Below are 14,681 nucleotides of genomic sequence, written 5' to 3'. Positions count from 1 at the left end.
GGGACCTACCAAGTGGAGGCTGGTGTGGAAGGACAGGCTGATTGGACGGGCTGGTTGTTATGGCTGGAATAGAACGAGAAGAATGGCATCAAACACATTCATTACACTGAAGAAATGACTAGGAGCCGTCTTCCTTTCACCAGCCGCCAGTGAAACCACCGCGGAAGATGGTCTTTCAAAACCAGTTTTTTTTTGGGATGATGTGTTTTGGATAGTGCCTGAGACAGAGTGGATATGCTTACAGCAGGACAGACCTAGTGGGTTCTGGGACTGCTCCAGGAGGACCATGTGCTGGAGGAGGGGGTTGTGTGCCGAGCCCCCATCAGTCAGGTAGGAGGGCAGGTGGGCCCCCGGGATGAAGGGAGTGGTTATGGAGATGCCCTGCGGCAGCCTCTCATGCATCGATAGCCTGTCACCATCCTGCTGGCCTGACGTCATCTGAAAGGAGGAAAAAATATGCAGGTGCCGGGTGGAAGTTGCCCCTAAATGCAGACCAAGGAATCATCTAACTGTAGTGTATTTCCCTCTAATATATTACGGGGCAAAATACTGCATATCAGTGAACTAATAACTCTGCCTGACTTCACTTGGAAGAGTTGGAAACATGAGAGAGAGAGAGAGAGAGAGAGAGAGAGAGAGAGAGAGAGAGAGAGAGAGAGAGAGAGAGAGAGAGAGAGAGAGAGAGAGAGAGAGAGAGAGAGAAAGAGAGAGAGGAAGGGGGGGACATTCCTTACAAAAAAAATAAAAAGGTTGAATGGGCCATCTGAGGGGGTAGAACGTGCGTCACTGACCTACTGCTGGTCATTGTCTCTCAATGGGGCCTTTCTGAAATGGAAGTGGGGCTGAAAAGCCACATACGGCAGATGGACTAGGTCTAGACAGGGCCCCCGCTATGTGGAGTCTTCCACTGTGAAAGGGCTGTGTGCGCAAGCAAGCCCTCAAAGTGGAGGAGAGGAGAAAGGAAGAACAGAGCGAGCGAGCGAGAAGAGAGCGAGAGCTAGGGAGAGAAAAGAGTACAACGGGGTGAGAGGGGAAGCCGGTGGAGAGAGAGAGAGAGAGAGTGTAGTAGGGAAAGGAAGAATGTGGGCGAGAGAAAAGGGGAGAACGTGAGATGTCAGGGTAGAGATACAGTAGAGTGCAGAAGAGGGAGAAAAAAGTACGGGGAAAAAAAGGAAAATACTAACTAACGAAAGAAAACCCAACGAACAACATACAGAAAACAAAACAAAGGAATGAATCAACAAGACAAAGAGACAGAAAGAAAGAAAGAACACAAAGAGCGAGAGAAAGCGGAAGTATGAACTCACGCTGGACGGGCCGGTGGCTGGCAGGCCCAGGGTGATGTTAGGCAGTGAGGGCGATGTGTACAGAGACAGCTGGCTCAAGGGGCCCTCTCGGCCGGCCAGCCTGTGGGCCAGGGAGGCCTGGAAACAGAGGAGCACACAGTCAGAGAAACACACACGCTGAAACACAAACACTGGCCAGATAAATAGACCCCTCTGGAAAAATAAACAGCCCCCGTGGCCTCCTGTCTACACGGGCAGTCAGGAGCACACGTTGGTTACAGAGACACACACTCAGCGCCTCAAACACTGACAAGGATACAGGGATACACATACTCTACGCACAGCCACCTGCATTTCCACCGCCACATGCACAGACACGCAAACAAACACAAGCACCCGTACGTACACACACAAACAAACACAAGCACCCGTACATACACACACAAACAAACACAAGCACCGGATCAAACAAGCATGTAAGCACATGCGCACGCACGCGCACACACACAGGCCTTATAGTGTGAGCCAACAACTAACGAGTGACACTTTATTTGGGTCTGGGCCATATGAAGCAAACAGTCCTAAGTAATGTGACTGGGAGTCAACATCAAAGCAGATTGAAAAGAGAAGAGTGTATCAGAAGTCCATGGTCACAGCAACCGAACAGCTTGATGCAGGTTCAAGTTCTAGTGGCTGCTTACCTCTACTGGACTAGCGATGCCGTTCTCATTGGTGATGTTACTGGAGCTGTTGTTGGGCGAACTGGGGCCCGAGCCAGGTGCGCTGTTGCAGGCCGATTCTGCAACAACAAAGACACAAACCACAAGACATGTGGCTCCCACACAACACGCATACTGATCAAGGTACCAGGTTGGAAACCTATCGATTTCAACCCACAGAAAAGCACTAAAGTTACAGATGCAAGGGCTGTGCGAGTTTGATCGTGTTCCGTTTGGGCTGAGTTGTGCACAGGAAGCTTACCAGCCATGTCCAGAGAGCGCTTCTTGGCAGTAGTGATTATTGGACCATCCTTCCTACGTAGCAGTGGGCTACTTCTGCGCTCTGTCACCTTCTGTTTAAGCCTGGACCGGAGCTTCAAGTTGGGCTCAGAGGCTAGAGCGAGAGAGGAAGAGCGAGAGAGGAAGAGCAAGAGGGAGAGAGAGGAAGAGGGGGTCCATTAAAAAACAACTTGAGAGCATAACATACCCAACAAAGATGACAGAAATCTAAAAAGAAGAATATGCAGATCTTAGTAAAGCCTTTTTACTGGCATCGCCATTGAGGGCATACTTGAGAGGAAAATGAATTGGGTTGAGAGCCACAGGAGGACAAGCAGCATTATATAGGTTGATCATGACACAGATGAAGAGAACGAGGATGAAGGGGCCTGGATTCTAAAACACTCAAATGGCCACCCAGACTATTTACATTGACCCATACCCCTCCCACCCCCTTTTGTTTTTACACTGCTGCTACTCGCTGTTTATTATCTATGCATAGTCACTTTACCCCTACCTGCATGTACATATTACCTCGACTAACCTGTACCCCCGCACACTGACTCGGTACACCCTGTATATAACCTCGTTATTGTTATTTTATTGCGTTACTTTAAATGTTTTACTTCAGTTTATTTAGTAAATATTTTCTTAACTCTATTTCTTGAACTGCATTGTTGGTTAAGGGCTTGTAAGTAAGCCTTTCACAGTAAGGTCTACACCTGTAGTATTCGGCGCATGTGACAAATAAAATTTGATTCGATAACATTCAGAAGCTGTTATCTTTCTGAGGAGATTCTCTATGCTCTGTCTTCCCTGGCCGTCAAAGCCTCAGAGGGCTTTTGGGCTTCTAATGACGAGAGTTCTCTCTCTTTCTGCTGCAAAACAAGCATGTCACTCTGCTCTCGCTCTCCTATCCTGCTGTGTGAAACTGTCTGTAAACAAGAAAAAAAACTCCAGACCCCAGCACACTGCCTCCCGCGGTGCGACTTCTGCTAAGCCTCGCTCAGTAGAGACCTGAGGTGAGGTCACACTTCTCCGAAATGCTTGGAGAAGAGAGCCTTTACTGGAGAGTGTTCACAATTTAGACACGGTTAGTATTAGATCGATGGCGCCAAACACCACACTGTGCTGTGGAGCCCAGAATGAAATGATCACTGCAAATGAAGCCCCGCACACGGCGCTCACCTGGTACCTCATAAAGGTTAGCCAGTTCAAGGCATTTAGTGCTAACAAGCTACTCCTTAAAGGGGCTACTTCTGGAAAGACTGACGGAGCAGATGAGAAACGACTTGATGAGATGAGCTCCAAAAATGTGACAAGGACGAGCAGCACTAGAGGCAAAGAGTTTTCCAGTCTTGGCAGCTCTTGCAGACCCCATTCTTAATCAAGCCTGTCTAAATGCCAAGCTAATGAATAGCTCTTGTTGTCAAACGCTCTCTATTAAACGAGTGTGTGTTTTTTAGTGCCCTTTTTTTCCGGGTTTGCAAACAGTCGTTTTTGTTCATTCTCGCTTTCTGTGCAGAGAGGCGGATAGCCTTCCTCTCACTCCCCTTCCCTTCAGTTAATCCGGACCAAACGTTCACCACCAGTTAACCCTTTGGCTTGGCTGGTAACCTCGTGTGAAATGGGTCTGGCTACAGAAGGCAAGCTACGCTCATTAGCGTAGGACTCAGGGCCATGTCTGCATCATCTTGGCCAAGGCGCATGGGAGTCTGGGTTTTCAGTCAGAGGATATTTGTTGTTGGTTTTCCCATCCCTTCCCTTCAGCTCCATGTATTCTTGAATGTGAAAAACAGGTATCGGTGTTGACCAGTTGACCTGTTTTAATGCACTCGGTGCAGACACAGAACACCTCTGGCCCATTTGGGACGAGCGAGGGCTTTGAGTGCGTGGAATGTATAATTTATATGAAAGTGCACTTTCAATTTGAGGGGCTGAACTTGCGGTTGAACTTATAAAACTTGATTATCAAAAAAAGAGCGGCGCTTCTTGTAAGTGGAGGGCACTTGTCCAAAAGGCTTCGTTAACAGGATCAGGGGAGACCCGGTCATGAATGTTGTGCATTAGCAGCTGGAGTGTATGGGAACACATTCAAAGAGACAATTACTCTGAAGAATTATAATGCAATCTAGCACAAATTAGCCTGACCCTTCCAATATGGCTGACCAAGCGAACAATAGTCTGAAGTAGTTGACAGTAAGGTGGTGCAGACTACTTGTATCCACAACAGCTGTCTTGACGTAAACTAGCCATAGATGGGTGATGTGTTTATTTGTGGTTTTGCCGGCAGATACTGCAGCATAGGATTTTGTGAGAATGTGCAGGAGGTGGGGGGGGGGGGGGGGGGGGGGGCTCTGTAGGGCTTGCAATAACAGGATAGTGGGTTCAATTCCCGGGACCACTCATACGTAAAGAATGACTGTACTGTAAGTCGCTTTGGATTAAAAGGGTCTACTAAATAGTATACAGTGTATTATTATATTGGTATCCGGGTATTAGAGAACGTAGATTAGAACCTTGGATAAAAAAAAGGGGAGATAATTGGAGGACGATTCTCATGCTTGACGATGACGACAGTCGTATAGTCAGGTTGCGTGACGGACTAGTAGCTTTATAAGTGAGACAGATGAAGGTGGGTTGAGCTACAGAAGCGTCGACACACTCGTTCGAATAACAGATTAGATGCAAACGCTGCATTAGCGTTCACATCTCTCCTGTCACGCTTCAGTAAAAATCTGTCTCGAACAGCCACCACATAAAACGCATGTCCCCCCTGTAAAACACTGCAACACCGCTGAATAAATAAAACACTCACTAAAGTTCCAAGGAAAGAGAGACATAAAATATGAGAGACGTCAAATTTGCCATTGCGCCTTCGGCGCTGAGCTTTATTTGCGGTGTGGTGGACTGTGGCTCAAGCAGACCAAGCGGGCCTAGGCCAAAGGACGTGGCTGGCAGCCAGGAGTGGAGAAAGGGCTGAGACGGGATGGGTGGGTAGATGGATGGAGGTTTGCGGCCGTGCCAGGGTTTTCTCGGTTCTCTCACGCTCAGAGGAGAGATGGTGGGGGTAAAGTGTTGATGCAGGCAGAACCAGGGGCTTATGGCCTGTCTGCTCTGCAGGCTGGAGGAGCCTGTGGGGGTTCACCCCGGGACGCGGTGACTTTGAAGGGTGTTAGTGCTGCCACGCCAAACGACTCACTGCAGGGGCCCACTGCTGACTCTAGCAGTCTCTCTCGCTCCGGAATGTCTATCTATGTGAATGAAGTTTTGACGTTACCTCAGAGGCAGCAAAAATCACAACAAACAATATCACTGTCTATGAAATCAAACTCCACAGCTAGGCTTTAGTCATGGTTTCTCATTTCTTCAGTGTACATTGAAAGTTCACATTGAAACATCAAGGAAACAAGCCATTTTTCACTTCAGTTTCTCCACAAACATGGTGAAAATAACATAGCTCCAGGGACAGAGATGGTCCAGTTGCTATATTACCACAGACACGATTGAGTAAGACAGGCACGATCCAGTGAGTCAAACAGAGCTACTCCAGGAAACTGAAGAGGCTCCTCATCACATTGTGAATGGGCTGTGATTATCGTACGGTTTGATGCCTGAATGAGCATCATTATCATGAAGATGAACATGGAGATGCTCATTCTACGCTAATTTCCTGAATTCTGAGTGGGTCTACATAAAAGAAAGAGACTTCTTTGGTGCTTTGTCTATTCCTCGTTAGGTTCTATTCCTGTCCGTGATATCTTCAAATCAGCGGTGAACAAAAGAACACGAGACCAGATTTTGAATCTTGAATCTGTTCGCTGAGGGTCAGTTGAAAATACTAAGAGATTGATGCATTACCGAAGATCTGATTCAACCAACTCTAAAAAACTGAAAGAGTTTCACATATCCTTAACTGGTTCCAAGGTAACTAGCATCTCAATATGCTGAAATGGCCGCTATCTTTGTGATATTTGATCCGAATACAAGTTCACCCAATATTAATATTTTATGACCAATATCTTGTTGTCGAATATATCTACTGTAACAAAAAAGTATATCTCAGAAGCTAGTTATTTAGCATGGGCATCGCTTATCAATTGCCTCCTACACTACCAGCGAAGACATTTAAAATACAGTTGGGGGATTTTAGATTCCCCACGTTCCAACTGTAAATCTCCATATTAGAGATATGAGGCTGATACGAGGGAGAGGAGACACGGATGAGCAAGGTGACATTTTCCCTCTGACATTAAAGACAGATGAAGCCTCCTCGGAAACGCGATAAGACGGCATAAAACATTTGCAGCCTCCGCCGGCAGAGCGGAGAGAAGTAGCGTCGCAAAAGGGGAAATGACACACGCCGCCGTATTGAGTGGTTTAATAACAGCTGAACGAAGATAAAAAAATTTTTTTTAATAACATGCAGAGGGCAATAAGATTTCAATGGTTGGCTAGAAAAGAGATGATAAAGAGTAAACGCGAGAGGTGTTGGTGTGGACTGGGGTGGCGGTTTGGAGAAGACAGTGTTGGAGAGTGCTGGATGGGGCTGTACGGGCAAGGGGGTGTAAAGTACAACCCGACTACACTCGGTGATATGAGGAGATGGACTTTCATTAGGAAAAGAGTGGGGGGGGGTGAAATATGTGGAGTATGCATATGATTGTAATGTACACCTTTACCTAACATATATTACAAGCCTGGTACCTGAGCTGAGCTGCTACGTGCGAATCACAAATGATCTGTGGATTCAAATAAAGCACTTCAAATGTGGATGTACAGCAGTTCTCCCTGAGTGAACAGCACAAGGCACACAGTAGCTAATCTTAAAAATGTCCAGTCCTTGGCCCTCTCCCGTTTCTGTCACGACGTTCCCGCTCGTCGCCAGGGGTGCTTATTTACCACCCGGTTCTGTTGCAAAACGTTTCTTAAAACGGAAGCAAACGGGGTGCAACCTACCTGAGTTTGTCCAATAGAAAAACTGGTTTTAGTTGCAGTAATGATTACACTGCAGGATAATGCATTCCTGTCCACATCCCCACGGGCGGCAGGGCTGTCAGCGGCCCAGAGCACACAGAGGTTGATCTCCAGCTAGGCGAGCAGGGACAGACACGGCCAAACGAGAGCAGACGCCGAGTGAATAATCCCAGTGTCACGTCCTGACCATGGTAAGCTGTTATTTTCTATGGTAGAGTAGGTCAGGGTGTGACAGGGGGGTTTTCTAGTTTAGTTTTTCTATGTTATTATGTTCTAGTTTTGTATTTATATGTTGGGTTGTTCTAGTTTTTGTATTTCTATGTTGGGCTTTGTTTGAGATGATCTCCAGGCAGCTGGCCAGGCAGCTGGTCATCGTTGTCTCTAATTGGAGGTCATATTTAAGTTGGTGTTTGTCCCACCTGGGTTTGTGGGAGATTAGTTTTGAGTAGTGTCTGTTTCACATCTGCGTCACGGTTTGTTGTTTTTTTAAATTAAGTTTATTTATGTATTTGCATAGTTTCACAGAGTAAATAAAATGTGGAACGACACACACGCTGCACTTTGGTCCGCTTCTTCCTACGACAACCGTGACACACCGCCTAGACCCCACATCACAGGCAGGGGACTCTGCGCCGAGTTTTACACAACCAAGAGTTTCTCAAAGGCTTTGAAACAGGAAATCTCCAACCAGTGCTGCTGTGGTATCAGACTCTGTGTGTTCCATAGACAACCTTTTCGTTTTCTTGTGATTCTCACATCAACAGAGTTCTCATGTTGGTGAGAATTTAGAAAACCCTACTGCACTCTTGAACCATGTCTTTCTTCAATAAAAAATATATCCCCTTAACAACGGGAACCTTTATAAATATAGAACGGAAATAAGAAAAGAAACACAGCAGAAATGCTGAAATACTCTCCTTATAAGGTCACGAAAGAGCTCTTGAATGTCAAAGATCATAGGTGAAACGTAGTAGTAACCTGGATTGATAATCTACCCCAGTGTCATATATTATCTGCCCCAACACTACAATGCTCTACACAAGACACTGCTAATGATCCAGAAGCAAAGACCGCAGGGAACTAGGGGGAAATTGGCCTGCAGTGCGTCACTGGTGTAAACACTTGTGTCACCCATGGCAACTGGCACAAGGTAACACAGTTGGCTACGTCTACTGTACATTTTTTTTATGTCTCAATATTTTGGACCCATTTCCTCTTGCTGATCCGTCACCATATCGCTTTTAACTAGCGACTATCACTTTAGCGAACACACTTTTAGATGAGTTACAGTGTGGAAAGAGGAAGTTAGAAAGGGAAGAGCTTTTTTTTTTATATATATTGAAACACAGCCAAGTGAAAGCAACAAAAAACAGTGATAGTTCACTCCGACGTGAAAAGCGATCAGGGGTCAGGTGACGGAGTCCTACCTGTCTTGCGGAGAGGAAAGTCGTCTTTGGGGTCGTACATCCCCAGGATGGCGTGGCTGTAAGGGGACATCCCTGTCTGGGGAGGGGAGCTCTGATCCAGGGAGCTATGCTGGGTCTTCCTACAGAGGGGAGACAAATACACATTTACAGTATTTCATTTGGCTCCTTCAAAGGGAGCAAAGGTCGACCTGACTTCTGAGGCGGAGGACGTCTGGTAATTGGAAGTAAGATAATTCCCCATTGTAGATAAATACATTTAACAATTGTACACAGTATGACGGATAATCATCAACATGCAATAAGATGTTGAAAAATCGAAATTCAGCTGTTCAATTATTTCTTGTCATCGTAAAATCTGCTCTTCGAGAAGCATCAAGGCACAATGGGCCCATTATTGAAAAGTCACACACACATACACGGATGAGCGTTACCACAAACACAGGATTCTCAGTTCCCTTCCCACCAGACGTAACCTGCAGACCTTTTTATTTATGGCCCGGCACTTTGCATGCCATCTCAGATTACCCACAATGCACGTGCCAAGCCTGAAGTGGTGCGGCACCCTGTGTTTGTAAACAAACCTGCACTGACAGGGCAATAAGCGGAAACAGATCTGACGGAGCCATAAAAGCTACTACTGCTGCATGGACCTGCTAGTGTGTGTACGATCTGCTGATGTTGCCCGTCTGTCTGTGCCAGTCTCTCTGACTGGGTAACAATGGTCCGTGACAGTTGATGTGGCTTCAGTAGTGTGAGGGAGAAACGGGCATCAGGTATCTGTCTGTCTGTCTGCTGAGTATCCATCTATCCTAGGCTACCATTAAAAAAGTGTGTGTACCTGTCTGTCTCTGTGTCCATTTTCCATTTTATGTGGCTACTATTTATGTGAATGCTGATTTTTACAGTAGGTGGGTAACAAACAAGTAAAGAGTAAACAAAATAATGTAAAATTCCTGTAAAACCGTCGAGTGAAATTCATATCTTAGCTAAATCAATAGAGAACGTGTCATTCATCAATAAAATGGGCGAGGCTTCAAAGTTGTTAACCGGAAGAGCAGATGTCGGCACTGGATGGCGCTGACCATTGATTGGACTAGACACAGCCTCCCTTACACATAACTTTGACAAGAAAGACACCAATGGGGAAATAAACTTCTCTCCACGCTTTGCTCTCAAGGACTTAACCATGACGACAAGTGTCAAAACTTAGGCCGTGGCTAACAGAGAACAATTTTTCACAAAAACACACTCATCAACCTATGGAAAAACAGAAGCCTACCGCAAACCAGCACAAACACACACACAACATCAAATGCGTTAGAGACAAGTCTGTGAACATCCCCCAACCCCTCACACTCTCAGAGTTAAGGAAAGAAAGAAGAGAAAGAAAGAAAGAAAGAAAGAAAGAAAGAAAGAAAGAAAGAAAGAAAGAAAGAAAGAAAGAAAGAAAGAGAGAGAAAGAGAGAGTAATTTTTCCATCTCCCAATCCACAGATCTCGCCTCATGGAAAGGTGCAGCAGTGCATGGACGAAAGGTTGAGAGAGAGAAAGAGCAAGAGCAAGAGAGAGAAAGAGGGAGGGAGGTGGAACAAAGAGGGGGAGTGAGAGAGAGAGAAACAGAGAGAGAGAGAGAGAAAGTGTGGTGCCGGTGTGTTAATATTCATCAGGTGTTGCCTCTGAAAGCCCTTTCTTTGCCCCCTCTCATTCCCCCTTATCAGAGAGCGACAGCCGAGGTGCCGGGAGATGGGTTAGGCGTCTGTGTGAGGACAGGTGAGAGAGCAGAGAGAGAGGAGGGGAGAGAGGAGGGAGGGGTGAGAGAGTTTGGATGGAGAGGTATGGCCGATGGATGAAGAAAGAGGGGGGAGGGCAGCAAGACAAAAAATGGGGGAGAGAGAGGAGAGGTAGAGAGAGAGAGAGTGAGGGACCAGGGAGAGAAAGAGAGGATGGAGGGAGAGAAGGATAGGGTGCAAAATCCAGGATAGACATACTGCAGAGGGAGGCAAAGCGTGAAGGAGACAGAACAAGAGAGCAAGAGAGATAAGGAGAGTGAGAGAGAAAGGAAATGAGTCCTTTCCTGTCGTTTCCCATTCACCACCTTATCTTTTGCCTGAGAAAAACGTAGTGTTCAAATATTTACAGAGCGAGAGAGGTGGCATCCTCTCTTCTCTTCCCTCTCTTCAAATGCACCAACTACTTAAAGACAGGAAACTGTCAATCACAAACTACAAACAGGGGCCCACTACTTTGTACAGAACCTCATTCCTTCAACAATGTACTTCAATTCAAACAAGTAGATGGGTTAAAAAGAAAAATACAGAAGACTTTAAAGATTCTAAAAGTCTAATGAGAAAAGCACAAAATATTCAACTCGGGTGAAGGCACCCAGTCACGCACACATTTCAAGTCAGAATTCGGTCCTGAATAGTAAATTCGGTCAGTGGCACAGACAGTAGAACCCAATCCTAAATAGACCCTTAGCTCTTACCCCTTGTACACTTGTGTAGATCTGAGAGGATTGCTTAAGTTGCAAGCAATATGGCGAAATTCTATAGTTTCCTAGGCAAGATGGAGCTATTACCATATTGCTTATACTTATCCAGTGGCGACTCGTCATTCAGGGCAGGTGGGGCAGAGCCCCAACTGTTTAGCTAACTTTTATTTCATTTTAGATTTTTTTGTGTGTGCCTGTTTTGCATGTTATTTTGGCATTAATATGTGTCACATATCAGTTTGCAAGCAATGTAAAAAAATCAAAATAATCATTGAGTTAATAAAGCCGCATACAAACATGGTCTCTTTTGCAGGTGTTTCAGCCTAGCACAGTGCTTTCTGTAGTGGTGGGGCAGCCAGTGGAAAATACGGAGCGCAGGGGTTGGTAATGTTCTCTAGTTGGGCTGTGATTGGCTCGCAAAATCTATGGGAAGAAATCGAAAATTCAACCCACTTGGGTGCTGCCATAGAGTTACATTAGAAGTGCTCATCCAAGAAGGCTCAAGGTCATTGGTCACTGATAAAATGACGTCAAATCACTTTGTATCTGCCGTAGCTTTGATTGGACTCATACTTTCAAAATCTTAGGTAGCAAGCTATCAGTCATCCTCATGAATCAAGTCGACAATCTTCTAGCAAATCCTTTTCAAACCTTGTCATATGAACAGAAATAATGAAGAGAAATTATACATAAAACGTATCGGTGCTCACCGGCTATTGGACATAAAAATTACACAACAAGTTGGAAATTGCAAATTCAACAATGAGTGGTTTGGAAGGAATCAGTGGCTAACTGTAAGCATTGCAAAGCAATCACTAGCCTGCTATTTAGCGGAGTGGGCTTAAAAGGATAAACATTCAACATTGGCCATGCTGTCAATCCATCATGACTTCTTCCTCGTTCAAAACAACTGGAAGCTCAGAACTGGGAACTCTCAGACTTCAGTGAGTTCAAGACAACTGGGAACTCAGAAGAAAACAAGCTCTGACTGGGAGAATAAGTAGTTTTTTTCAGAGGTCCCAGTTGTCTTGAAAGTACCATAAATCCAGAGAATGACAGATTTTGATGAAAAGTTTTGCCCACGAAGGACCGCCGCGCCACCTTCCTGTTCAAGTGAGAACAGCACAACAATGTGAATCAAAAAATGCATTGTATGCTGCTGCATAAATGATGTAATATGCCAGGGAGATATGTATACTGTAGCTAAGAAAGTAATATTAAGTGTATGTTGTGTAGTAAGCTGTTAGTAGCCCATGTGCTACTAATTTGGTCCATTTTCCTCTCATAATTTAGCCTACTGTTCTGACTTTGTGGTGCACATGTAGCCTATAACCTGTTTTAGAGAAATGTCATCATCGAATATTGTAAGAGCTTTCATTGTCTGCTTATATGCCCCCTTTATTTATCCTACGGTTCTGACTTGGTGTAAAGGGAGAACACTGTAAGAATGGCCCATGTTCTGAACTCTGTCGCTGTACATTTCAAAAGTGTTGAACAAATAGTTATATTGACTAAGTCCGTCCTATCACGCTCATTAACGTCTTAATCAAAATTACGGATTGCCTCTTATCCGCTCGTCGTCCCCTTATGCCATAGTTTGTACATCTCAATTGTCAGTAGAAACCACATTTGTTTAAGCAAGTCAGACAGATCAGCTATGTTTTTTTAAAAGGCAGTAAATGTGGCTGAATGAACTGTTTCACTGCCAGACAAAGCTCCGCTGATAGCCAGGTGTAGCAGTGGTAAGGTGTTGGGACTTCTGTTGTGACTCCGCTGTTGGGACAGCTTTATGTAGGCCCTACGTTTGTGGGCACCGTTTGTCACCATTATAGTACAATGAATCTATTGTTTAGTGTTGTGGCTTTGCTGGCATGCATAAAACATGTACAACTGTACTTATCATATCCGTTAAGGTCTACAGAAACACATAGGGGGTAGACAGAGGATAAGGGTGACTTTTGGGTTATAAGGCTGTGCAGCGTCCATGAAGAACAAAGATCTACGGCATGCCATCATTTGGCATCAGCAAGGTGCCACCATAATCAAGTAAGGCTTATCCTATGGTTGGGTAAGGATGTGGGGTGTGGGTATGACACTCACCCATACCAGTAGCGTGGGTCAGTGTTCATGCAGTGGTTGAGGCTGCGCTGAGCCAGGGCTTTCTTCTTGTTCAGGACAAACTCCTGCAGCCGCATCTTGACCTCCGTGCTGGCCACCGCGCCTGGGAGAGATGATCGAGAAGCCGAGGGTTAGGGACTACAACATTTACAGGACGTGGACTACAAATACCACCTTCAAAACAGCCTGGAGGAACACGTGTCATTCTGTTTCCTTCTACAGATATGGTTCCTCCTTAGCCTAGTAGAACCAGCCTGATAGCTACAGTACAAGGATATCAGTGTAGCGCAATCATTTCTCTAAACTCGTGAGATCAGTGTGGTAGTATGAGGCTAGTTCCTCCTGGCTTTGAATTAAACTTGAAGATAGATCTTCACATCATCTTTATGATATCACATTATGTATGGCATCATATGCAACCACCAATATCATCTTGGCATGACCCCATGATATTTAGATGAAGTACTACCTTTCTATGTCATTTCAATTCAATTTATTTAACCAGGTAGGCTAGTTGAGAACAAGTTCTCATTTGCAACTGCGACCTGGCCAAGATAAAGCATAGCAGTTCGACACATACAACAACACAGAGTTACACATGGAATAAACAAAACATACAGTCAATAATACAGTAGAAAAAAAGAAAACAAAAATCTATATACAGTGAGTGCAAATGAGGTAAGATAAGGGAGTTAAGGCAATAAATAGGCCATGGTGGCGAAGTAATGAATAGGGAACTAAATCTAACGAGAAAACAGAATCGAGACGACAACAGGATCATTCTGAGTGAGATACTAGAACGGATGTGATCTTCCCAGCTGATCTTTGTAGCCTGAAGGAGTGACTGAACAGAATTGACGTCTGTGGGAGCATAGAGTTACACAGAGTTTCCCTAGAAGGGAAAACGCACGCTTTTGTGGGAATTCCACCGAGACCGTGGCAGTTAAATTGGCAAAAATATTTTGTCTTTTTTTCTTCTTCAAACAAGGCATCACAAGGTGCGTTCTTTCACAGCGCTCTCTTTAATTACCACCTCGCCAACACGTCCCTGAGGGGAGCCTCCACAGAGGGAGAGAGAGACGGAGAGAGAGAAATGGAAAGAAAGGTAAGAGAGTGAGAGAAAAAGACCGAGAGTAAAAAGAGAGAGCAAGGGAAGTGTTTCTGTGCGTGTGTGTGCACACAATACTTCTGTAAAAGTGTCAAAGAGAAACACACAATTAGTGAAAGAAGACGGAGCTGGCAACAAGTGACTAACATGTCAAGCGGTGAAGCAGTGCGGGGGGGGGGGTACATAGGAGAATATGATGACTGCTAATATAGACGCATTTTAAATCACATTGCGGGTCCTAAGTGCTGACATCTCAATTTGTACGCCTTGCCAATGA

General features: G+C 45.2%; 1 protein-coding gene across 4 annotated transcripts in view; it reads right to left on the bottom strand.

Moving 5' to 3' along the window:
- hdac4 (histone deacetylase 4) overlaps nucleotides 1-14,681 on the bottom strand; it is a 243,538-nt gene that overhangs the window by 67,369 nt on the left and 161,488 nt on the right. For 3 of the 4 annotated variants that reach the window (XM_014164296.3, XM_014164295.3, XM_014164300.3), the window contains 6 exons: nucleotides 13,279-13,399; nucleotides 8,689-8,807; nucleotides 2,268-2,399; nucleotides 1,988-2,085; nucleotides 1,308-1,424; nucleotides 243-438 (listed from right to left, as the gene is read on the bottom strand). In XM_014164296.3, the coding sequence (XP_014019771.2) occupies nucleotides 243-438; nucleotides 1,308-1,424; nucleotides 1,988-2,085; nucleotides 2,268-2,399; nucleotides 8,689-8,807; nucleotides 13,279-13,399 (783 nt within the window). The remainder of the gene's footprint in view (nucleotides 1-242; nucleotides 439-1,307; nucleotides 1,425-1,987; nucleotides 2,086-2,267; nucleotides 2,400-8,688; nucleotides 8,808-13,278; nucleotides 13,400-14,681) is intronic. The other variant, XM_045704424.2, reaches the window with a different exon arrangement.

The sequence above is a fragment of the Salmo salar genome, chromosome 21 (genome assembly GCF_965601325.2).
Source record: "Salmo salar chromosome 21, fSalSal1, whole genome shotgun sequence".
Lineage (NCBI taxonomy): Eukaryota > Metazoa > Chordata > Actinopteri > Salmoniformes > Salmonidae > Salmo > Salmo salar.
This window is presented reverse-complemented; position numbering and strand designations above follow the sequence as displayed.